Below are 22,944 nucleotides of genomic sequence, written 5' to 3'. Positions count from 1 at the left end.
GTCGACCTGGCCATTCTCTGGTGTCCTGGTGACTGTGGACATGCTGGAGCATGGGGCAGGCCCAGGGGGAAGATGGTCTTCCCAGGGTCTCCCCACAGGACCCCACTGCAAGACACTTGGAACCAGCAGGCCCTTCGCATTGGGGGTGTTCCGATCCGACGAGCTAGAGGGGGCCGTGGTGTCTGCGGCTGCTCCATGAAAAGTGCTGTCCTTGGCCCCTAGTCCAGGGCCGCCCTCTATGACAGGCGCCGTCCACTCGCTGTGATGAGCACATACTGCGTAGAGAGGAGACTGCGCTGACGTCCTCTCGGCCACCTGCGCTTTCCCTGGTGGTCACGAGTGTGTTTTCCAAGTAGCACCCGCAACTGAGTCAGGAACGCACATTCTCAGGCCACTTGGGCCGGGGAATGGGGAGCTCAGCGGGGTGGTGGGTGCACTAGTGTGAGAGCCCCACGTGTGCGCTGTGTGTGTCTCTTCAGACCCATTGTGGTGAGAAACTCACCAGCTGATCTGAAGCCAGGCCCCGCCTCGCCCTGAGGGACGAGGTCTGTTGCCAAGGGTGTGTGTGTGTGTGTGTGTGTGTGTGTGTGTGTGTTGTGTGTGTGTATTGCACCCCTTTATCCAAGCTTAGCAGCCCAGAAGGGATCTTGGTTTTGGGATCTGGAAGGAGTGTGACTAGCACGGCCCTGGCTTCCCCCTGTGGCTGCATGGGCAGGTTCTGGATGAAGTCGCCACACAGGTTCCCATCCTCCTCCTCACACGGGAAGCGCAGGAGCTGTCTGAGAGTGAGACCGCAGAGGGACGGAGGTGTGCCCAGGCTACACTGAGCACTGGTGCCCTCAGGCTTCACGCGGGCTTTCCGGTGGGGGAGAAGCCCAGCCTTTGTCCCGGACGGACTTGCAGAGAGTGGGTGTTGGCCTCTGGGGTTTCTGTCGGTCTCCTTCGCAAGGGCAGAGAAGGAAGTATAGAAATGTTCCAGAGGAAGCCAGATGAGCCAGGCTTGGGTCCCCTTCTGTTCCCAAACCAGTGCCAGGGCTGAGGACGGGGCCTGTGGTCTGCCCAGCCGGCAGGGCCGCACTCACCAGGCACTGCTGTGACTTCTGCTTGCTGGTCACGCAGGTGCGTCCACCTGCCCATGCCCACACAGCCGTGCCTGTGTGCTGCCTGACACAGCCCTTTGGCCCCATCACTCCTCTGTGGAATGTGGCCTCTGGCAGGCTCCGCACCTGCTGTCCCCACTCACCCCTCCCAGCACAGGGCAGCTCTGGAGCAGTGGGTCTCCTAGCACTGCTCTGCCGCAGGGCTGTCTGCACGGCGTGCCCACTGTGTGTTGCTGCGTGAATGCTGAACTCCTCAGGTTCCCAGTTGCAGTTAAGAAGCACAAGTCAGGCTGGGCGTGGTGGCTCACGCCTATAATCCCAGCATTTTGAGAAGCTGAGATGGGAGGATTGCTTGAGGCCAGGAGTTTGGGACCAGCCTGGGCAACACAGTGAGACCCCATCTCTATTAAAAAAACATTTAAAGATTATCTGGATGTGGTGATACGCACCTGTAGTCCCAGCTGCTTGGTGTGCTTGAGCCCAGGAATTTGTAGTGAGCTATGATGATGCCACTGCATTCCAGCCTAGGTGACGGAGCAGGACCTTGTCTTTAAAAAAATGAAAAAACAAAACAAAGACAACCAAACTCTAACTTTAGAACAGAGGTTTCAGAACATTCCGTTGGCTGCAGGCCCTTGCATATAGTAGGGCAGCTCACTGCACCTTACCTGAATCATACCTTTGGCAAATATAAGGTTACACAAATTTTTTCTGTGTTTTCTAAATTTTATAATTTTAATTCTTAGATGTAGGTCTATGATCCATTTCCAGTTAATTTCTTTTTTTGGGAATGGGATCTCACTCTGTTACCCAGGCTGGAGTGCAGTGGAGCAGTCGTAGCGCACTGAAACCTCGAACTCTTGGGCTCAAGCTGTCCTCCTCCTCCAGCCTCCCAAGTAGCTGGGACTACAGGTGCACCACCATGCTCTAGTTAATTTTTGTATATGGTGTGAGGTCAGGGTAAAGGTTTATGTTTTGTATCTAGATACCCAATTGTTCTCTCATTAGTATATTGATACCAAAACCAGACAGAGATACTACAAGGTAACCACAGACCAATAGCCCTTGTAAACACACACATACAAATTTAAAAAATAAATTTAGCAACTCGAATTCGTCCATGGATAATGGACAATGTACCATGACCAAGTAGGGTTTATACCAAGAATTCAAGGTTGGTTAACATGCAAAATCAATCAGTTCAATTCATTATGTTAACAGACTACCATGTGACCTTATTATTTGATGAGGCAAAAACAGTTGGCAAAAACAACACCCATTTGTTATTAAAAACACCCAACAAAGTAGCAATTAAAGGGAAGGGGATTTCCTCAACTTGATACAAAGTATCTATGAAAAATCTACAACTAACATGTTCAACGTGAAATACTGAACGCTTCCCACCCACGATTGAGAACAGTCACAAAGGTGGCTGCTGTCAGCATCATCCTGCAGGTTCTAGCCACACAGTCAGCCAAATAAAGATACACATACTGAGAAGGAAAGTGTAATGCTGTCTTCATTCACAGACAGCAATGGAGAAAAGCCCAGGAAATCTACTCAAAAGCTAGAAGAATAAGTGAGTTTAGCAAGGAGGTATGATACAAAGCCTATATGCAAAAATGTATTTCTGAATATTGTCAAATGGTAGGGGATTGAAATTTAAAAATATATTTATAATAGCATCAGAAGTGTGTATTATTTTGGGATAAATTTGACCATAGGTGTGTTGCAAGACCTATATGCTGGTGAAGAGAGCTATACACTGAAAGTTACAAAATATTGCTGAGAGCAATTAAGGAAGATTAAATAAATGGACAGTTCTGTTGTGTTCATTGGTCAGGAAACTCCAGTATTGTTCAGATGCCATTTCTCCCCAAGACTCAGTGTAAAAAATCTCTGCAGGCTTCTTTTGTACAAATTGATAAGCTGATTCCAAAGTTCTTATGGAAATTTAAATGACCTGGAATAACCAAAACCACTTTGAAAAAGCAGAACAAAACCGGAGGACTTGACTGATTCAATTTCAGTGTTTACTGTGTATAAAGTGGCAATAATAAGACAGTGTGTATCTTACTGGCACAAGGACAGCCATATCAGTGAATAAAACAGAATAGAGTCCAAAGACAGACCTACACACACTGGCCAGTTGAGTTTCTACAAAGATGCCTGAGGCAGCTCAGCAGGTGGGTCGGGGGGAGGATAGTCTTTTCAACAGGTGGAGCTGGAAGGGCTGGACCCTCACGTTTGTGCCGTGCTTGGTGGCTGATTGGAGGTTCATTCTTACTAGGTCCTTTTGCTGTTGGCTGTGTGTAGGTGAGAGCTGACCACAGTGATGGTGGTTCCAGGGGTCACATAGAGTGGACATGGCCATTTTTCAAACAGTTACCTCAGCTGTCTTTCCTCTCTGTGTGCAGAGCCCTCCTCAGAGGGAGAAGTGCTGCTCTGAGGCAGCCCTCTGGGCCACGTGCCACATGGCCACCACCATGGTGGTTCTTAGAGCACGCCGGGGTCTGACCGGGTTCCTGATACAGATCGAACTTAATGTTTAGTGTAATGTTTACGATATTAGCATTTGGGAAATGAAAACAATTTTTGATGTGCATGCCAATTCCTCTTTGTCTGGTGAGGAGAACTCAGAGAACTTGAATACCCTTCCTGCCCACCCAAGCTGCACAGTGGGGCTGAGCCCAGACCTGCCTGGGGTGCCCCACCCCTCACTGCCCACGTGCAGCCCAGCCAAGCCCTGCCATACCCAGGTATGCTGCCATGTTCGCTTTGCATTGCTGAGAGTTAGTTAAAAAACAAAATTTGTGAACTTTTTTAGTGAATATAAATACACATTGTGGCTTATATTTTATCTTAAAATCCAGGGATAATCACCATCCAGGTGAAAATACGTGGTGTTACCAGTGTCCTGGGAGCCACATGGGCTCTGCATCAGCAGCGGGTTCCCTCACGCCAGGTGCTCTCTGCCCTCCCTCCCTCCGTCGCATGGACGAGTGACTTTTGAGACTGTGGGGCGTCGGCTGCTCAGCTCCGTGTGACTTATGGGGTTTTCCTTCCAGCACTTGTCTTCCTCCATCTCTGTGCAGTACTCTGTCGTGCGGACGTTCGGCACCGTGTTCACCCTTCTGTCCGTGAACCTCTGGGTTTTTTCCAACAGCAGTACTGTTATGAATGTGTGTGCATCGGGGTTTTTCCACGTTGGTAGATGTGGCCAAGTAGTTTGTCCGAATGAGTGTGCCAGCTCTGCACTCCTCAGTCAGGCTGTTCCACATCCTTGTTGAGGCTTGATGGTGTCGGTTTAATTTTAGTCGCTCGGGCAGGGTGTACGATTGTGTATTGTGGTTTTATTTGTGTTTTTCTGTTGTCCTCTGGCTATGAAGATGTCCTCCTGTGCTGTCTCCGGAAAGCTTTCAGTCTGATTCATCTGGAATTAATTTCTCGTGTGGTACAAGGAGGGACACGGTGCGCCCTGCTCCCTGTGGGGCCCGGGGCCACCTCGCTGTGTGGTGTGCACAGGGCCTCCTTCACCAGGCAGCGAGTTCTGATTTCTGCTGTCTGCTCTGAGCAGCCTGCATTACTGTCCCTTTTCCAGGACAGTCTGTTTTGATGACTGATCCCTAGTAGTCTGATACCTAGTAGTTTAAACTAGTTTATAGTCTGATACCTAGTAGTTTAAACCTCCTGCCTCTGTTGTTCTTCAGAATCGCCTTTGCATTTCCCTGTATGTTTCAGGATTTCCATGAAAAGCCCGTGAGGATTTTGACTGGGTAGCTGCTAAGGGGAAGCTCAGTGTGGCGGCAAATTGCTGTGAGGAGGATGAGGGGCTTGCGGTCCATGAACGTGGTGTGTCCCTCTGCTTTTGTCTGTATTTTCTCTCAGTCATGTTTTATAATTGTCTGTGTAGGGGGCTTCAGCATCTTTTGTTAGATTTATTCTTGCATATTTGATGTCTTTTGAAATTAATATGTGATGTTTTTTATTCCATTTTCTGGTTGTTTATGGTGTATAGCCATCAATTCACTTTCTGTGTCTGGCAAGTTGGCCTGATTCACTTATTAATTTGGAGAGTTTGTACATTCCTTTGGACTTTTTTGTGTACGCAGTCCTGTCTCCCTAAGGCCAGTACTGCTTTGTTATCCCTCAGTAGGAGGAAGAGAAGGAAAAAGGGATGGAATCCAGTCTAACTGCGGAAGAGACCTCATTTTGATGTGCAGGTGCTTCGTGATGCGTTGACGCTGTTGTGTTCGTGGAGGCCTCACGCGTGCTGTTGCATGTGCTAGCACTTTAAAAATTTGTTGTGGAGTATTCCATTTATATCCCAGAATTCATTTATCCATTTTCTTTTCATGTTGTTTGTTTGTTTGTTTATTTTGAGCCAGAGTCTGGCTGTGTTGTCCGGGCTGGAGGGCTGGAGTACAGTGGCATCATCACAGCTCACTTGCAATCTGAAACTCCTGGGCTCATGGGAACCTCCTGCCTCAGCCTGCTGAGGATCTGAGACCACACCTGGCTAATTTTTCTGTTTTTAGTAGAGATGGGGTCTGGCTCTTGCTCTGGCTGGTCTTGAACAAGCAATCCTCCCCACCTCAGCCTCGCAGAGCACTGGGATTACAGGTGTGAGCCACAGTACCTGAACCCCTTTGCCTTTTGCTGAGCAATTTAGTTGTTTCATTTTTTTACTGTTACGAACAAAACTGCCATGAGCAGTCTCGTGCTAGTTTGTGAACACATGCACTCATTTCATTAATTTCATCAAAAACTCCGAAGTAGCTCCCCAGGGGCTGTTTACATCCTCCGCCCTGCCTCTTAGTTCTAGCTGCGCCAGGTCCTCGTCAGCACCTGCTATGTCAGTCTTTTTTATTTTAACTATTCTGGTGGGAGTGCTGATATTAGTATATTTGCATTTTCCTTATGACAAACGCTTATTCACATGTTACTTGTGTATTTGGATATTTTCTTTGGTAAAGTGCCTATCAGACCTTTTGCTCATTTAAAAAATTGTTTTTGTTTTTTAGTAGATGTGAGTTTGGACAGCCTGGCCTCGATCCCCATCTTAGGGAAAACATTCAGTCTTCTGCATTTAAATCTGTGGTCGGCTGCTGGGATTTCCTGGAGGCCTTGTATCAGCCTGGGGACGTTCCCTTTGCTCCTGGCATGCTGAGCACTCACGAGCAGGGTAGAACCGAGTCACAGGCCTTTTCTGTAGCTCCTAAAATGGTCAGACAGTTGGCATCAATTTTTAATTTCTTGCATTCTTGAATCCTTAGTTTTTATTATTTGTATTTTTTATATATTCATGGATCAGAAATGCTTATATCTTCTTAGCATTTTTCTGTTCATGAGGTTTATTAGTTTATAATTTTGTTTTCATGGAATACCCTTATCGTGTTCTGGGATTAGCATTATAGCAGCCTTGTAAAATGAGTTAAGAATATTCCTCTGTTCCCAGGAAGAATTTCTGTGAGACTGGTGTTACCTCTTCTCCACCTCCACCTTTTTCTTTTCTTTTCTTTTCTTTTCTTTTCTTTTCTTTTCTTTTCTTTTCTTTTCTTTTCTTTTCTTTTCTTTTCTTTTCTTTTCTTTTCTTTTCTTTTTTTTGCTGAGACAGGGTCTCAATATGTTACCCAAACTGTTCTCAAACTCATGGCCTCACGAAATCCTCCTGCCTTGGCCTCCCAGAGTGCTGGAATTACAGACGTGAATCACTGCTCCCAGTGGGTGTTATGTCTTCTTTGAATGTCTGGTAAAATCCACTCAGTGGGCCACGCATTTTCTTGGTAGGAAGGTGTTTCATGATAGATTGGAGTTTTTACTGATTGATGCCTTTCATTATTTCCTAGTGTTGGGGGTGACACAGGGTAGGTGTGCCTCCGTCACTCCTAGGTGGGCTGCTCTCCTGGGTGGACTGTTGCAGGGCTTAAGGGAGGTGCCCTCAGCTGGCAAGTGTGCCGTGCTGTGGTGCCCAGGCCGAGGACGGGCAGTGGTGCTGCCGCTGTCAGGGCGAGCGTTGTCCTCATGGGCTCTGGCTCCTAGGAGGTCTGCCTGGAGGCTCCTCTCCAGCACTAGGAGCCCTTAGAGCTGGCAGCATCTGTCTCTGATTAACTGCCAGCTCTGGTGCATGCAGTGTTTGACCAGCCACGCCGGAGGCCTTCTTCCCAGGAGTGGGCGTGCATCCTGGCCCCGCAGCACCCGAGGGCAGCATGGGATACTGTACAGTGTTTGCTGTCTGTTAGCCTGGGGAAAGTTCCAGAAAGAAAGCTTGCTAGTGAGGAGGGGGCTCCAGTGTCCATGTCCTCCCCACCCGAGGTGGCAGCATGGTGGACCTGGCACTCGGCAGTCCTGGGTTGGTGTTGCCCTGGCGTCTCCCTTGGGCAGTGGGAGGCAGCGTTCCCAGAGCACCTGCTGTGCAGGGCCTGGCAGGCCAAGCTGGAGCTGCTGTTCCCGTGCCGTCCCGGGTGCCAAGCGGAGTTTGAGACACTGTAGCTGGGGCTCAGCGCTCCTTGTGCCAGAGCCAGGGCCCCTGCGTCTATGAGCACGCCTCTGCTTGCACCTGGGCTTGGGGATGCCCGCCCCTGCCCCCGGCTCTGCCATCTCCACGTATGTTCTGTGAGCTCTGTGCCTCCCCTCAGGTGAGGCAGTTCAGGAGACTGCAGAAGTCACAGGAAACCCTGCGACCTGCATGTTTTGCGCTGGCTCCCTCCTTATCCTCAGTCCACTTTGAGGCGGGCACCGTCCTCCATTCTGCAGATGGTGCCACTGAGGCACACGGAAGTCTGAGGCTTACTCAAGGTCAGACTTGGGGCTGGGATTGGAGCTGGGGCTTTTCAGTCCATGCCTGGCTGGGGAGGGCCCCTACCAGCCTTATACAGCAGGACGCTCCCCACGGCTCTCCTGCTGCTCACAGGCCACGAGGTGGAGTGGGGGCCGTGGGTAGTGTCTAGAACAGCCCAGAGAGGTGCAGCTGCAGCACCAGTGCTGTGGCAGCTGCCACTCCCCTGGGGAGTCAGACACACCAGGGCCAGTGCTCCTGGAGCCACTGCTGGCCCTTGTTCCAGGAAAGTCAGTGACAGAAAATGGGGTTGCACACTGCTCCTTTTTATTTTTATTTTTAGATCTTGTTTTCCTTGTTTTCAGATCTTGTTTTCCTCGTTATTTAATCCCTTGTGTCTCTGTATACCCTGCATCCTTTACACGACCGAGAATACTGGTCAGCAGTGGTTTCCCAAGAGCCCTGCAAGTGCCGGACTGACATGGACTCAGGGCTGGCTCGAGTTCCTGGTTGAAGGCCCTGCAGTCAGCCTCCCTGGGGCCGCAGGCTTGTGCAGACCAGGAGCCTGGCCCTGAGCCGGGTGGGGGCAGTCACTGCCCACACACAAGATTTGTTTCTCCGGGCACATGGTATGAAATCTCAGTAGACGTGAGGATTTTGAGAATTTGGGAGTGATGCCTGAAAACATCTCTTTCTTTTCTAGGATAAAGATAAAGTTTCTCTAACCAAGACCCCGAAGCTAGACCGCAGTGATGGCGGGAAGGAGGTGAGGGAGCGCACCACCAAGCGGAAGCTGCCCTTCCCCGTGGGGGCCAATGGAGAGCAGAAGGACTCGGACACAGGTACCAGCCGTGCCTCTGCGCTCCTCCCGCCCCTCCTGGCTCTGCATGGGACCCATTCCCGGAGTCCTCCTGCTGTGCATGGGCCTCTCCAGACCAGCCCTGGGCAAGGGGCAGCGAGGGAGGAAGGCAGGCCCCCCGGGTGCCTCAGCCTCTGCTCCTGAGGTCCAGGCCCACGGCTGGTGCTCACAGTGGAGCCTCCTGCCACGCCCAGCCCTGGTGGCTCTGGGTGCTCTGCTCTGTCAGTCCCCTGACAGTTCCACACAGGAGGGGAAACAGTTCCCTCAGGGCTACAAAGGCAGGTAAATTAAACTCCATTGTTTGTAGTAAAAACCAGAGGGAGCTCTAAGAGTGATTGGGAGCCTGGGTAGTCTTCCTGAGTGTGGGTTTGGTCTGAGGCTGCAGAGCAGGAGTGCCCGTTCCCTCACCTGTGTGCCCATGGCAGGGGTCAACGCCCCTCCGGGTGCGAGCTGTCCGGTGGGTTCTATCTTGAGCTGTGTGGGGTGAGTAAGCCCAGGCTTCCCTGGCCGGCCCATCTGAGGCCTCCCATCCTGCCTGCCTGCTCTGCAGCCCTGCGGGGCAGGGCAGGGCGGGGCATCAGCTCACCCGGCTGGCCTGGAGCCTGCGGTGATTGCCTCTGGCATTCTCAGACTCTAGGAATGGCTGCTGCAGGGGAGCGGCAGTGGCCACGCCCAGGACGGGTGTGCCTGTGGCAGTGCATGAGAGTATTGAGGAGGGGTGGCTCAGGAAGTAGCCTAGAAACAGGCTTCACTGGCAATGTTTGCAAAACTTTGGCCTTTGGAGTCATGTGGTGGCTGCAGGCCCTTTGCCTGCCCCTCCTAAGCTGGGCGCTCCCAGGTCATGCTCACAGTTGGGAATGGGGGGAGGGAGAGGCTGTGCTGAGTTCAAGGCCAGCAGATGGGCTAGTTTTCCCAGACGGGCTGCAAGGGAGGAGGTGCAGGAGGCAGCAGGCACCCTGGCAATGTGTTTGGGTCGAGAAGGCTACAGAGACGCTGGGCCGCTGGACGCTGGGCCGTAGGCTGGCGTTGGCCCCCGGAGTGGATGGGCTGGCAGCTCCCAGGGCTACCGGGGTTCCGTGCATGTGTGGGCTTTGGGGCCAGAGCAAATCAGACCAGGCCTGAAAATCCTTTTTCTTATTAGTGGTGCCCATGCTGATTTTGGTTGTAGGAGTGTGTCATATTCATACTTGGTTATTAGCTTTTTGGGTAGTGATCATGTGGGGTTGGTAGCAAACCTCTGAGGCGGACATTTCTGTAAACCCTCTGGAAGTCTGGTAGGAAGAACTAAGAAGACGGTGTTCCTGCTCAGCCCCGTGGTCGAGGGTGGTGTTCCCATGGTCACACAGCGCCCCTGAGTGGCCACTCGGGCCAGTGCGTGCCCCAGACATGCCCACCCTGGCTGGCCGGCCCAGTCTCCTTGTGGTGCCGTTTCGTCGTGGTGGTGGGAAGGGCCCTCGTCTAGGCCTGTGCTGTCTGCTGCTGGGCCGCCCGCCCAGCCATTCCACTGAGTCGGCTCTCGTCCTTCATGGATCCGCAGGGTGTTCTCTGCGCACAGCACTGAGCGCTCATAGAACCACATGTTTTCACTCCGTGTCCTTTTGCTGTGGGGTGCAGGCCCCAGGTGAGGGCAGGGCAGAGTCACCATGAGATGGAAGAGAAGGAAAGAACATTTTGAAAATAGAATTTTCCAGGCAAGAACTGTGTTTAAAAGTATGTAAGAAATGTGACATTTGTTCTCTCACGTTTATCATCCTCTCGGAGCCACTCTTGGCACATGAGTTTCCCACATATCTGCTCTGCTGATGTTTCAGAGCTAGATTGCCCAGTGGCGTGACCTGGTGCACCTGAGTGCTCAGCATTGCTCGTGCGCAGAGGCTCGAGTGTTCGCCAAGAGCCTCTTGAGCTAGTGAATGAATCTTGTGGCCATGCCCAGTGCTGGGCAGTGGGCTGGTTCTCACTCACCTGGGACCTGCCTGCCTCCGTCTACATGTTCTGTAAGCAGAATTCCTGAGCACATCTGATAGAGTGAGGCACACACCTGGTCTGTGGCACCGCCGTGGGTGAGCCAGAGATTTGTGATGAGTGACAGACAGGAGACTCCTCTCTGATCCCCAGGAGAGACACATGGAGAGTCAACCTCCCTGGAGGTGGGGGCTTGGTCAGGAGCTTGGTCAGGGAGGCAGTCACTGTTAGACGGAAGGGCCTGGGCAGGTGCCGGCTGTGCCCCCAGGCATCTGCTCCGCCAGGCTTCCTCCTGCTGCGTCTCTGTGGCACCCTCTGCTGGGAAGGTGCTGTTAGGTGCCCATCACTGAGGGGGAGGGATGGGATGCGGTAATCACTGAGGGACCAGGTGTGAGTGGGAGGGGGTGGCTCAGCCTCCCTCTCTGAGACCACAGGACTGCCCTGGGGTGGTCTCCTGCTTCCCAGACGCCAGGGAGTCGCCTGGGTGTTGGCCTGCACATGGTCCCGCCCACCAGAGGTGCGGCCTCTGCAGTGCTTAGTCAGGGCTGGAGATGGCTTGCCAAGAGCGAGGCGGTTGTCTGCTGAGAATCAGAGGAGCCCAGTTAGAGCCAGTCTACTCCGAAGTCGCAGCCAGCACAGTGTCTGCACAGCAGCGGGGCTCTGTGGCTGTCCAGGCAGATACGCGCCGCAGCAGTGTCTCCTCTGCACCCTCCCAGAGGTCTGGGCAAGAGCACATTTCAGAGCCAGGTTTCTGTTGGGGCTGTGGGCACAGGGGAGGGTGTGAGCAGGGGCGAGGCCACTCTGTTTGGCTTCCCGTGAGAGTGAAGGCAGCCCAGCAGCAGCGGGCCGGGCAGCACAGCCTGGGCTGCTGAGACCTTCTTGGGCTGAGGAGACCCTTCCCACGCCTCGCCTGACCTCTTGGCTGCCTGCCCGCCCAGGCCTCTTGCTTCTGCTTCTGACGTGTGTTGGCCACCAACCTGAGGCTGATCTCAGTTTAAAGAAATTTATCACTGAAAATATTCATAATGAAGTTGTATGTCTGGAGTTTGCTTCAAATTATACTTTTCTGTCTACTTGTATGTCTGTTACAAAAAACTTAAAAATTTAGAAGTGAATATTGTTGAGGTTGGTTTCAGGACTACCTGACCTCACCAGGGCTCCTGGGAAGCCTCTTGCTCCACTGTGTGCTTTCCTGGCACTTGTTCCGTGAGCACGAGTCTGTCTTCTTTCCACCTGGGACCAGCAAGTGGGCTCTGCTTCCCCTGGGGAGGCCACCAAGCTGCCCTCATTAGAGAAGCCTTGTGAGCTGGAGGCGGCTTGCCCTCAACTCCTGAATGTTTCTTTGGAATAAAGAAAAAAAATTAAGATTTCTTTCTTTGCTTTTACCTTGTGAATGAGACTCTGGTGTCTGTGGTGTGTACTTGGCAGTGTCAATGTGTAGATGCACATGTGTTCAGTGTTGTGTGTTTGGGGACACTTGCCGATTTCCTGGAGTCGTGTTCACTCCTAGTTCCTGAGCCAGGGGTGTGCCTTTGTGTATCTCCTGCTCTGGGCCGGGCCCTGTTCCTGGGAGGAAGGGATGGGCTTTGCACAGGCTTCTGTAGGACTTCCTGGAACCCAGAACACGGTGCCCTGCCTGGCGCTAGAGTGGACAAGCATGTGAAGGTGACACTCAGCCGACAGTGAGACCCTGAGCTGCTGGGCCCTGGCAGGCGGAGAGAGCAGAGCCTGCCGCGCTGGCGCAGTCCAGGAAGGTACCTAGGAGCCTCTGGCTGGAGGGGCGCATACACTGGCTGCAGGAGGTCTCCTGGGTCAGCACGCAGCCTGGTGAGGGCCCAGGGCGTGGGGTGCATAGGGGCTGTCGCCACACACGGCTGTGAAGAACTGTGCTCACAGGTGTGCTCGCACAGAGCTGAGTCCAGCCGGGTGAGGCCAGGCCCCGCCCCATGGCTTTCTCTGCCCAGCTCCTCCCATGCACGCGTGGAGGAACAGCCGTTTCTACGCCTTCTCCCTTCCCAGAAACCTTGGCGAACTCTTCCTCCTGCTGGACCTGGGCCCTGCCGAACCCTGACCCTGCAGCAGCTCGGGAGAGCTGGTGGCCCTGACTGGCTGGTGAGGGACGTGGGCTGGGCCTGACACTGTCCTGAATGGTCTGTAGTAGAAGCATCATTCTCTGAAAAAAGGCGAGTTCCTCTGTGCAGGAGGAGAGTTTGGATAGCGGCTGTCGGAGCAATGTGAAGGGCTGTGGTGGCCGAGGCTCAGTGTGGGTGGGTCTCAGTGGGTGGCTCTCAAATAACCTCTTCATTCACGGAGCAGCACATCCACGTAAAATGGTTTCAAGTAGTTAAGAATTCCACGACTGATCTCTGGTTCTACTGTTTCTCAACAACCATCTTTTGTCTCTAGACTTGATCAGTTTCTTCTTGTGCAAGGGAAGCTGGGACTAGCCAGGGAAGGTTATTCCTGCTTCAAGTCCTGCATCTCCCTCTCCAAGGGCCTTCAGAAGCGCACTGGGGCTGGGGCCAGGCTCGTGCTGCCAACATGACCTGGGTGGGTCGGGTCCACGAGACCACCAGGTTCAGTAGTTCGCTAGGAGGACTCCCAGATTCAGTGCAGTGTTGCCCTCACAGCCATGGCTCGTCACAGCAGCAGGACTCAGAGCACAGTCAGCCGAGGGAAGTGGGTGTGGGTCTGGAGGACCAGCGTCCAGGGCCCCCCAGTGGTGCTGCAGGACATGACTCCTCTGCGCTGTGGTGGTCCGTGCAGGGGCCCAGGAGCCAGCCCAGCTTCACCCTGGCTTTGGATTTGGTGTATTTTTTACTCTCTCTGCCGCTCAGCGTCTTCACGTGTGGAGCTCTGCCCTGTGGGGTTCCATGGCCCCAACCTGCCAAGTACAGCTGTGTCTCCTGCACAGACAACCTCCCACCTCTTGTTCTGGGAGGAGCAAGCGTTCCACCGCCCTGTGCAGGTTTAGGACATGACCGTGTTTGTTGTTTCAGAATTCTCCTGGTGCTTCAGTGTTGTGACAATGAGGGTTGTGAGTGGGACACTGCTGGGCTGGGGTCGGGGTCTGAGCCCTCTGGCCAGCCTCACTGTCCTGTGTTCTTGATTCCCGTCTACTGCTGTTGCCTCATGTAACCCACAGCATCCTATAGGATAAGGACCGCCCTTACCTTGTCACTCTCAGCCCAAAGATGGGGAGACCCGCAGAGGTCACGCGTCCTGGAGCAGCCAGTGCCACAGCCTGGCCAGTGCGACCCGCCTGCCTGTGCTGCGGAGATGCTGAAGCGGAGACTCAATGGCTCCACTGCCCTGCTCAGAGGGGGCCTGAGGCCTCCCACAGAAGGGGCGGCGTGGACTGCGCTGCGCTGTGTGTCGCTGGGGACAGCGTTCAGTGTGTCTTCAACTTGCTGCATTTGGAGGGTCTGTTATGTGGAATTCTGTTGCTCTCATTTGAAAGTACTGGCATATCGAGCCTAACATGGCGGTGGACATGGCTGTCTTTTTGTAACGAATACCCTGGTTTGGATCGTCCGTCTAGCATGTAGGCTGTCCACGATTTAGGCGTCTTGGCCAGAAGGGCTGTAGTCCGTGTCTGAACTACAAGGTTAGGCCAAGCGTGTTTTTGAGGCCAAGTGCAACAAAAAGAGTTGCTGGGGTAGCAGCACCCATCAGGATGGCCGCAGGACACTCTCTTCTGGGCAGTCGTGTGGGCCGTCAGGACGCTGGCAGTGGACTCTGTCATCTTGGAATACCACCGTTTATGTGCTCCCTTATAGAGCAGAATCAAGAATATAGTGATGTCTTAGGGTCTTATGGTGGGACATAGCAGTTACAGATTTTCCTGTTTTGGCAACATTGCAGACTGCATGCTGTAAAACAAAAAAAACTATCTTGCAGGAAAAGCTGAGAAATTAGAGATACCAAGTGATTACTGTGAGAAGCATTCTTTCACGTGAGAGGCTGAGGTTCACACACCCTCACAGAAGTCCCTGGGGCCCACACCGTGAGCGTCTCTGTCGTGGAGCTAGGCCTGTGGCCTGCAGGAGTGGGAGGTTCCGGGCCCTCGGGAGGGCAGTAGCTCTTGGACATGCTGGGCTGTCGGGGGATGCTGTCTCTCAATGAAGGCCCTTCCTGTCATCTAGCAGGGTGCCAAGAAGGAATGAGAGGCTTTGAGAAGTCACCCCAGAGACTTCCAAACCTAGGCCTGTCCTCTGCCAGGGATGGCATTCGGATCTGTCCAACTTGGTGCTGTTGGAAATGCCAGGCAGTCCCTGAGGCCCCCACCTGGAGCAAAGCAAGTCGTCTGGAGGACAGGCCTCCTGGTTTCCAGTGTCCAGGTGACACATGTGGCCAGTCTTGGTCACAGACAGAAGAAGGCTGTCCTGAGAGGTCAGCGGGGTCAGCCCCAGGGACCTCACACATTGGGACAGTGACACCCAGTATGAATCAGGACAGGGTGGTAAGGAGAGAATCAAGAAAGAACTGTCAAAGAAGATTATGCAGATGTTTGGAAAGCATGAATGGAACATCTAGAAATGAAAATTATCACTGAAATTAACTCAGTGGACAGATTGTACAGTTTCTTAGATCCAACATAAGAAAGAATCAGTGGATTGAATGTTCTCACCAAAGCGGCTGCTCAGACCAAAGCAGGAGGTGGGAGGGGAGCAGGCACACACACCCCCTCATGGAGGTCCAGAGGGGTGGGAGAGCCGACATGGAAAGACAGCAGCGAGAGCCTCAAGACCTACGACAACATGAGTGCGCCAGTTTAAGAAGCATAATGAGTTAGAAGCAGGAAGAGAAAAAATAATTATACGCAGGAGAACTTCGGCGTGAAGCCACAGATGCTGCGGAGATGGCTTCTGCAGAGCACCGCCAGGTGGTTCTGACGGCCCTTCCAGCCCATGAGCGGGAGCTCTGCCCGGTGCTGCCACGGGAGCTGACCTGGGTGCTCCCTTGCAGGCCTGTTGCTGCCAGAAGACACTGCACGCCAGGAATGCCCTTTCTGTGATGGGTGCAGCGATGGGAGTGTGCTCCAACTTGCAAGCACACAGTCTCAGCGCAGCCCCGCTCCAGGAAAGGCCTCGCTCAGCAGTTCCTGGGAGCCCAGCCATGGCTCGGGGATGGGGCTCCTTGCACTCTTCCATTTGCCAGCTGGTGGCGAAACACCTCCCATGGGGCCAGCGGCGGAATGTGTGCTTGATAAGACGTGCCGTAGAGACACAAAGTGGCTGCCAGGGCTCGTGTCAGCCGGACAGAAGTGCCACAGTGGATACCTGCATGTTGTCACATGCCGGGATAGCCACAGGGCCGAGTAGACAGACTCAACCAGTGCGGCTGGCAGAGTCAGGGCAGCTTTTCCCACCCAGCGCTGTCCTCGACCACCCCTGGCCCTGTGCCCTGGCTGCACGCTGCCATCACCCACAGAGCCTGTGAGCTACATGCAGCTGTAGGACACCTTTGGAAGGGGCCTGGGGTCAGAGGTGTATCCACAGCCACACCTGGTGCTGTAGCTCAGACTCCAGTTCTTGGGCCTGTCAGCTTTTCAGTTTGCAACTTGGCGTGTACCGTGTGGTAAACTCACAAATCCTAGTGTGCTTCCGTGTGGAAAACAAAAACAGAAATTAGCAGCAAGCCAAAGGCACCTGTTAGTTGTCCCAAGTGGCAGCTCTGGAGTGGCTCCCCCCTCCCCTCCCACCAGCAGATGTGGGGATTTGTCACCTGGGCACGCAGCTCTGGGTTGGCCCCGTAGCCCTCCAGGCTGAGGTACCGGCAGGTGGCAGATGTCCCCTCTGTGGGGTCCCTTCTGTCACACGTGGCGGTGCAGATGCCCCACACGGCAGGGCTGGGCCAGAGTGGAGAGTGGACGTCGTCTCTGCGCCTGGGGACGGGGCTGCTGGGGTGCCTCCCCCCCCCCCCCCCAAGGCCCGCTTGCAGGCTGCGGCTCAGGCCCAACAGACGTGCAGTTTGCTGGTCTCCAGCATGGAGAGGTGTGTGGTGGCCCTTCTAGGTGCTGGTAGGTACAGGAACCAGTTTCAGGAAGGAGCAGTTGGCATCTCGAGAGGTCATAGTTCATATTGGATCCTTCTTCTGTGTTAAGACAAGTAAAATGCCCTGGTTAAAGCCAGGGAGGGCTGTGTGTGAAGTTTGCTCTTCCGAGTGTGGGCAGAGTGAGAGCCCTGTGGTGGGGCCTACCTTCCTCAGCTGCTCTGGCTGTGAGGGGAAGTGAACTCAGTCCATCTCCACCGAGGCGGTCAGTGGGCAGCAGGACCCACATGTCCCTGAAGCCCAGGCCTAGGGCCCACCCAGAAAGCACTGCGTGGTCTGCACACGACTGGCACACAGCTGAGACGGGCCTGGGTGCCACAGCCGCTCTGTGGGACGGGACTAGTCCTGCTTGGGTCAGGAAGCCGCATGGGCAGAAGCCCTGGTGGTTCTAGCTGCCATGTGGAGGGAAGTGCGGTGTGGGCTCCTGTCCTCCTGGTGCCAGCCTGACTGGTGCACTCCTGCCAGGCTCCGTTGACCTCAAAACATGGCAACGTGTGCACGCAGGGGTCTGAACACACCCAGCCCGGTCCTGCCTGGCCTCTGCATCCAAAGCATCAGGTCCCGCTGCTCTGGGTAGGGTCAGGAGGGACAGGTCTCTTAACCTGTGTGTGCTCAGCTCAGTCACAGGGGGCAAGGGCCACACATGGGGTCCTGGCTTCCCAGGTGATTCTGGGCCTCCTCGCAGGGAGAGAGGACCTGCGGGTGCCTTTGTGGAAGCCCATGGGGAAGCCGGAGGTCCCCAGGCACAGGGAGGCTCTGCAACTTCACCCACTTCCCTGAGAGGGGGCAGCTCAGGCCTACTGCTGTCCTTGCATGGACAGTTCCGTGGACAACGGGGTTGTCGGGTGCGGGGGCTGAGGCGTGTTAGTGGGAGCACAGGGCCATACACAGAGACCTGCAGAACACACACACCACCTGGTGACAGTGACCCAAAGGCCCTTCTGAAGTGCAGTTCATTTGTGGAGCTTCCTTGGGCCACTGGCCCTGAGCTGTGCTGTCTGCCAGCTCCTGGTCACCTGCAGACCTGTGGCTGGGACTCGCTGGCTGAGGGCAAGGCTGTCTCCCTCATTATTGCATTTGACAGTTTGCAGGTAGAATGAGGGGCCAGCACTAAAGTTCAGGTTGTTTTCTTGCTTTCTCAGATCTGTGCATCATGGATTGTGTACAAACTAGGTGGTGGTGGCAGCTGCGGTATATGGGGTTTTGCCTGTGAGTTGTGGAGCTAGTAGAGTAGCTGGGCATTTTCCTGCCTGCAGGCTTGTCACGTAAGCGTGTAAACCAGCATCCTCAGCAGGGCACGGGTGCAGCTCTCGCACAGGCAGGCACAGTGACGCGCTGGCAGGGCCTGAGTGAGCCGCAAGGGACTGTTGTCCTGGGAGCGGAGCCTGGCAGTGTGGAAGCTGGAGGCCAGTCTCTCTCTGACCAGGCTGGCATGTGACCCACTGAGTCCCTTTTTTACAGATGTCACCCACTTCTCTAGGGCCACACGCAGCCCAGGGAATCAGTTCAGCCCTGAAGAGAGGGCTGTGTGGTATGCTGACAGAGAGGAAGGGGAACCTCCCGGGAGAACGTAGAGACCTGTGTCTCCTGTGGCGACCCTCATTCCCGAGTCAGGCCCACACACCTGCGATTTTCACCCCATGACCCAGAGCACCCCCAGGCCATCTTGGGGCCATGTAGGGCCTGCGCCCAGGCTCAGAGTGCCTGGTCCCCGATGGCATCACAGGGGGGCGCCTGCGAAGACAGAGGCAGAAGGCAGCTTCTGTGCTCCCGACAAGGGCGCCCGGGGGTCTCTGCGCCCCACCCCGGCCTCTTCTCGCAGCAGCACAGGCAGGATCCCCAAGGCTGGCAGGGCATTTCGTAGCGGGTCAGACGAGCTAGGACTTGCTTGTTGCGAGGAGGCTAAGATGGACGCGCCAGCTGTTGCATCGTATCTTGTTAGTGCTCTGTGTTGATGCCTTTAGATGCCTCCAGCTCAGTCCATGTTGTGGTACTGCAAGGCTGGTACGCTCCTCGAAGCACCATGGCATGAAATGGAGGTTCCTAGAAGCAAGAAGAAAGGTACAGTACTGACAAGTTGGCCTTGATTTATTTATGTATTTTTAAACTGTGTCTGCCAGTTTATATCTGCACTGTTTGTTTGGAGGAGGGATGGGGAAGGTAGAACTTGATTACAGACACGTGTATTTATAGAGACCTGTCCTGTGCGAGCCAGGGCAATGGTGCTAACCCATCCCACCGCATTCGTGTGTGGCGTGAGGTCTGGGGAGGCTCAGGAGAGGTGCTGGAGTGAGTGAAGGCCTTGCTGGGCTGGTGACGAGGTGTTTACTGGCTCAGTTCCTGCCAAGAGGGTGAGGGTGGGCGGCTTAATGCTCCCAACACTGTCCTCTCTCCCTCTCACAGACCTTCCTCTTTGCTCCATAAATCTGTCAGTGGACGCAGGGGCTCCGTAACGTTAGGTGAGGACCTGGGTTCTGAGGACTCGATGGCATGAAATCTCCCCTCCCTCTCTCCTCCGCCCGCCTCACAGAGAAGCAGGGTCCTGAGCGGAAGAGGATTAAGAAGGAGCCGGTCACCCGAAAGGCCGGGCTGCTGTTTGGCGTGGGGCTGTCTGGGATCAGAGCTGGCTACCCGCTCTCAGAGCGACAGCAGGTGGCTCTTCTCATGCAGATGACAGCAGAGGAGTCTGCAAACAGCCCAGGTGAGCCAGGCGAGAGGGTGACCCCTGTGACTGGGAGGTACCCTGCTTGGTCAGCCTCCACTGTGCCTGCCCCTGGGGACACCGTGGTCCCTGGGGGTTGTGTGCTCCCAGGATGAGCCCCATGCAAAGGTGGCCCCTTCACCTCCTGACAATGGCCCAGTTCCCGAGGTTCCTACGAAGTCACCCCCAGTGACACCCCCTGTCCCCTCCTTGGCCTGCAGTAGACACAACACCAAAGCACCCCTCCCAGTCTGCAGTGTGTCCGAAGGGGACGCCCAGCTCCGCCTCAAAGACCAAAGACAAGGTGAACAAGAGAAATGAGCGAGGAGAGACCCGCCTGCACCGAGCCGCCATCCGGGGGGACGCCCGGCGCATCAAGGAGCTCATCAGCGAGGGGGCGGACGTCAACGTCAAGGACTTCGCAGGTGAGTGCTCCTGCCTGCACCTGCGAGATCAGAGGGGCCCCCAGGCCAGTGCGTGTCCCGCTTTCCAGGCCCCAGGCCCGCGTGGGGATGCATGCGTGTGGATGTGGCTGCTCTTTATAATTATGAATAATTCTTGTTTTTCATCACTTTTAAGAGAACTAAGGAATTAAAGATTTTTATTCTGCCGTCTCAGGAGAACCCAGTGCCTGGCTCCTATGGGGCCTCGTGGTGTGTTGAGGCTGTGGCTGCGTCCCCAGCAGAGGACACCCCTCCCCCACACGATTCGGTCCAGGGGCTGGTCTGGGAGACAGAACCAGATGACAACTCACGTTTTTAGTTGCATATGGGCATGCTGCCCAGATCTGACAAAGGTCAAGGGCCTCGCTCGCATTAAGGGCCCCCTGAGTTCAGATGGTTTTTTGGGTTTTTTGTTGTTGTTGTTTTTTGCATAAAGTAACTCCTGCCACACTGATGCATCACCCACACACTCCAGAGCTGTCTGTTCACGGTGGAATTAGAACAGAAGACCAGGGAACTGGTTTCCATATGGAATCCTTCTAGATGTTTCCCACTGCCTGTTTACAGCTGTCTGACTCTTACTAATTTAGCACCATTATTATGGGGGTATAAGTAGCACCATTTTATACAAGGCAGTTTTCTAAATGAAGCTTCTGCAAAGCAGTGGCAGCTGCTCCATGGGGTGAGCCCTGCTGCTTTCACACTGGGCCAGGTTCAACAAGAGCTGTTTTGGCCTCAGTTTCCCTGTTTTGGGGGTGGGAGGTTTTTCCTCTCTATGTTGATTAACAGCCAGGGATGAGGCTCTTGTTGGTCACACTGTGTGCTCACCAGTCCTGAACTGCAGGGCTGTGCCACAGATGGCTACTAATCTGCAGGGCACACGTGGGATACTCACGTGTTCACAGGGACCACGGGAAGGGGAACCAAGGCCACCTCTGTGCCGGCACCTAGACTGTAGCCCTTCTGCGCAGGCGGCCGCCCTGCCCTGGCCTCTGTCCCTGGTCATTTGGCGCATACGGCATTGCCCCAAGAGACAGCAATGCCTGTAGTCCCAGCTACTCGGGAAGCTGAGGCAGGAGGATCACTTGAGCCCAGGAATTTGAGGTTGCTGTGAGCTAGGGTGACACCATGGCACTCTAGCCCAGGCAACAGAGTGAGACTATGTCTCAAAAAAAAAAAAAAGCAGAGTGAGGTTCTCAAGGGTTCAGTGACGTATGTCCCAAGTGTCTGCTTACAGGCTGGACTGCGCTGCACGAGGCGTGTAACCGGGGCTACTACGATGTCGCGAAGCAGCTGCTGGCCGCGGGTGCAGAGGTGAACACCAAGGGCCTGGACGACGACACGCCTTTGCACGATGCCGCCAACAACGGGCACTACAAGGTTGGCATCTCCCCTCAGCCTCACGTCTGGTCTGTCCTCTGACGTCTGGGCTGTTGTGTGGCTTCGTGCACCTCTGTCCCAGCTGCTGTGGTGTCAGGCACTGGGGGGAGGTTTGTCTTCCTCTCCCTGGAGGCCTGGCTGTCCCCCTGCCTGCCCCAGCGTTCTCAGCCCGGGTCAGCACCCGGACGGCCTCCTGGTTTTGACAAGTACCACCTAAAGCACGTGTGAAAGGCTCATGTCCACTGGCCACGTGGGTCTGGTTGGATTTTGGGAGGTGAATTGTGACACCCAAACAGAAGCAGAGTTGGGTGGCTGCTGGGCCAGCGCGTTGCCGTGGTGCTGCTGGACCTACCGGCAGATCCTTCAGGGTCTGGAAAGAGGCTACACCGAGAGGTGTACCCAGCACACAGGCCGGGAGAACGGAGCTTAGGAAGGTGACCGTTGTGACCAGCCCAGGAACAGGGAGCGTAGGGAGGACGTGGCCTCCATGGGCACGTGGCTGCTTCCAGGTGGGAAGCCAGAGACCAGGCGATGTGCCCAGCCCAGCCCGTCTGCTGGAAAGCAGGGCTGGCATGCAGATGACGAGGTCTAACTGAAGTTGTTGCCAGGGCCCCTGGAGAGCCCAGCCCCAGACGAGATAGTCTGTGTGCTGTGGGAGGCGGCCCTGCCCCTGTGGAAAATTGCAGTGCGGCAGCCCTACCTGGCCGCTCTGGAAGATTCCAGGAACTCTCAGCATCTAGGATGCAGAGAATGCAGCTCAGGGGACAGGGCGTGGCGAGGGCTCTTAATCAAAAGGTTTCTGAAAGAACTGGGAAAATCTGAACACTGAGTGTGTATTTGATGCTAAAAAATTATTGTTAAATTTTTAGTTACAATGACAGCATTATGGTTTGTTAAGGGCCCTTTGAGAAAAATATACAGAAAAAGCTGATACGATGTCTGGGATTTGCTACACAGTACCTGGGGGGACTGGCCAGTGAGTGACATGAGGCTGGGGTAGGGGTCGTTCTCTCAATCTTTATACTTCTGTAATTATCATTTTTAAACTTTTTATTATGGAAAATGTCAAATACCATGGAAACATGGGGAAGTAGGAAGCTAACGGCTCCAGGCTGTCCTTGTCGTGACCCTGGCGCTCGAGTGGGGAGATGGGTCCGGGTCATCTGGGCAGGCAGAGTGGCCACCCGGGTCTGTAGAGCTTGAGAGCCTCTCCTGGCTGGGTCAGGCCCCCAAGCAGCAGGAACAGTTAGGAGCCAGGAGGACCCTGACCTGCACTGCTGGCCGTAGAGGAAGGGCCAGGGCTTGGCAGCGCCGGCAGCCAGGGACATGGACCTCAGTCCTCCCCTGCAAGGAGTGAATTCTGCCAGCGACTCCGTGGTGGGAGAGAAAGGAGTTCACCCTGCTGGCTCATGGGCATTAGCCTGGTCAGGGAGGCTGGCTGTGGACCTCTGGCCTCCCAAGCTATGAGACTGGGGTGTGGTGACACGTCACAGCAGCTGTAGGCCACGCGTGCACACAAACTCTGTGCTGGTCAAGCAATTCGAAATGCAACACACTGCCTGGAAGTAGATTCTGTGAGTGACAAGAGTTCATATTAAACTTTATTAAAGACTCTTTGAATGCCCTGATCTCAGACTGGACTAAAGTTGATTAAATTTAATACTTGA

At 54.4% G+C, this 22,944-nt stretch overlaps 1 protein-coding gene across 9 annotated transcripts in view; it reads left to right on the top strand.

Moving 5' to 3' along the window:
* Positions 1 to 22,944, top strand: part of ANKRD11 (ankyrin repeat domain 11) — a 178,400-nt gene that overhangs the window by 140,195 nt on the left and 15,261 nt on the right. For 6 of the 9 annotated variants that reach the window (XM_075995893.1, XM_012737258.3, XM_012737256.3 and 3 more), the window contains 4 exons: positions 8,582 to 8,720; positions 19,284 to 19,454; positions 19,676 to 19,879; positions 21,135 to 21,277. In XM_075995893.1, coding sequence (XP_075852008.1) covers positions 8,582 to 8,720; positions 19,284 to 19,454; positions 19,676 to 19,879; positions 21,135 to 21,277 — 657 coding nt within the window. Of the gene's footprint in view, positions 1 to 8,581; positions 8,721 to 18,717; positions 18,815 to 19,283; positions 19,455 to 19,675; positions 19,880 to 21,134; positions 21,278 to 22,944 lie in introns of all 9 variants that reach the window. The other 3 variants (XM_012737261.3, XM_075995894.1, XM_075995896.1) reach the window with 3 other exon arrangements.

Source organism: Microcebus murinus, chromosome 20, assembly GCF_040939455.1.
Source record: "Microcebus murinus isolate Inina chromosome 20, M.murinus_Inina_mat1.0, whole genome shotgun sequence".
NCBI lineage: Eukaryota > Metazoa > Chordata > Mammalia > Primates > Cheirogaleidae > Microcebus > Microcebus murinus.
Note: the sequence above shows the minus strand (reverse complement) of the source record. Positions and strands in the feature narration are given on the sequence as shown.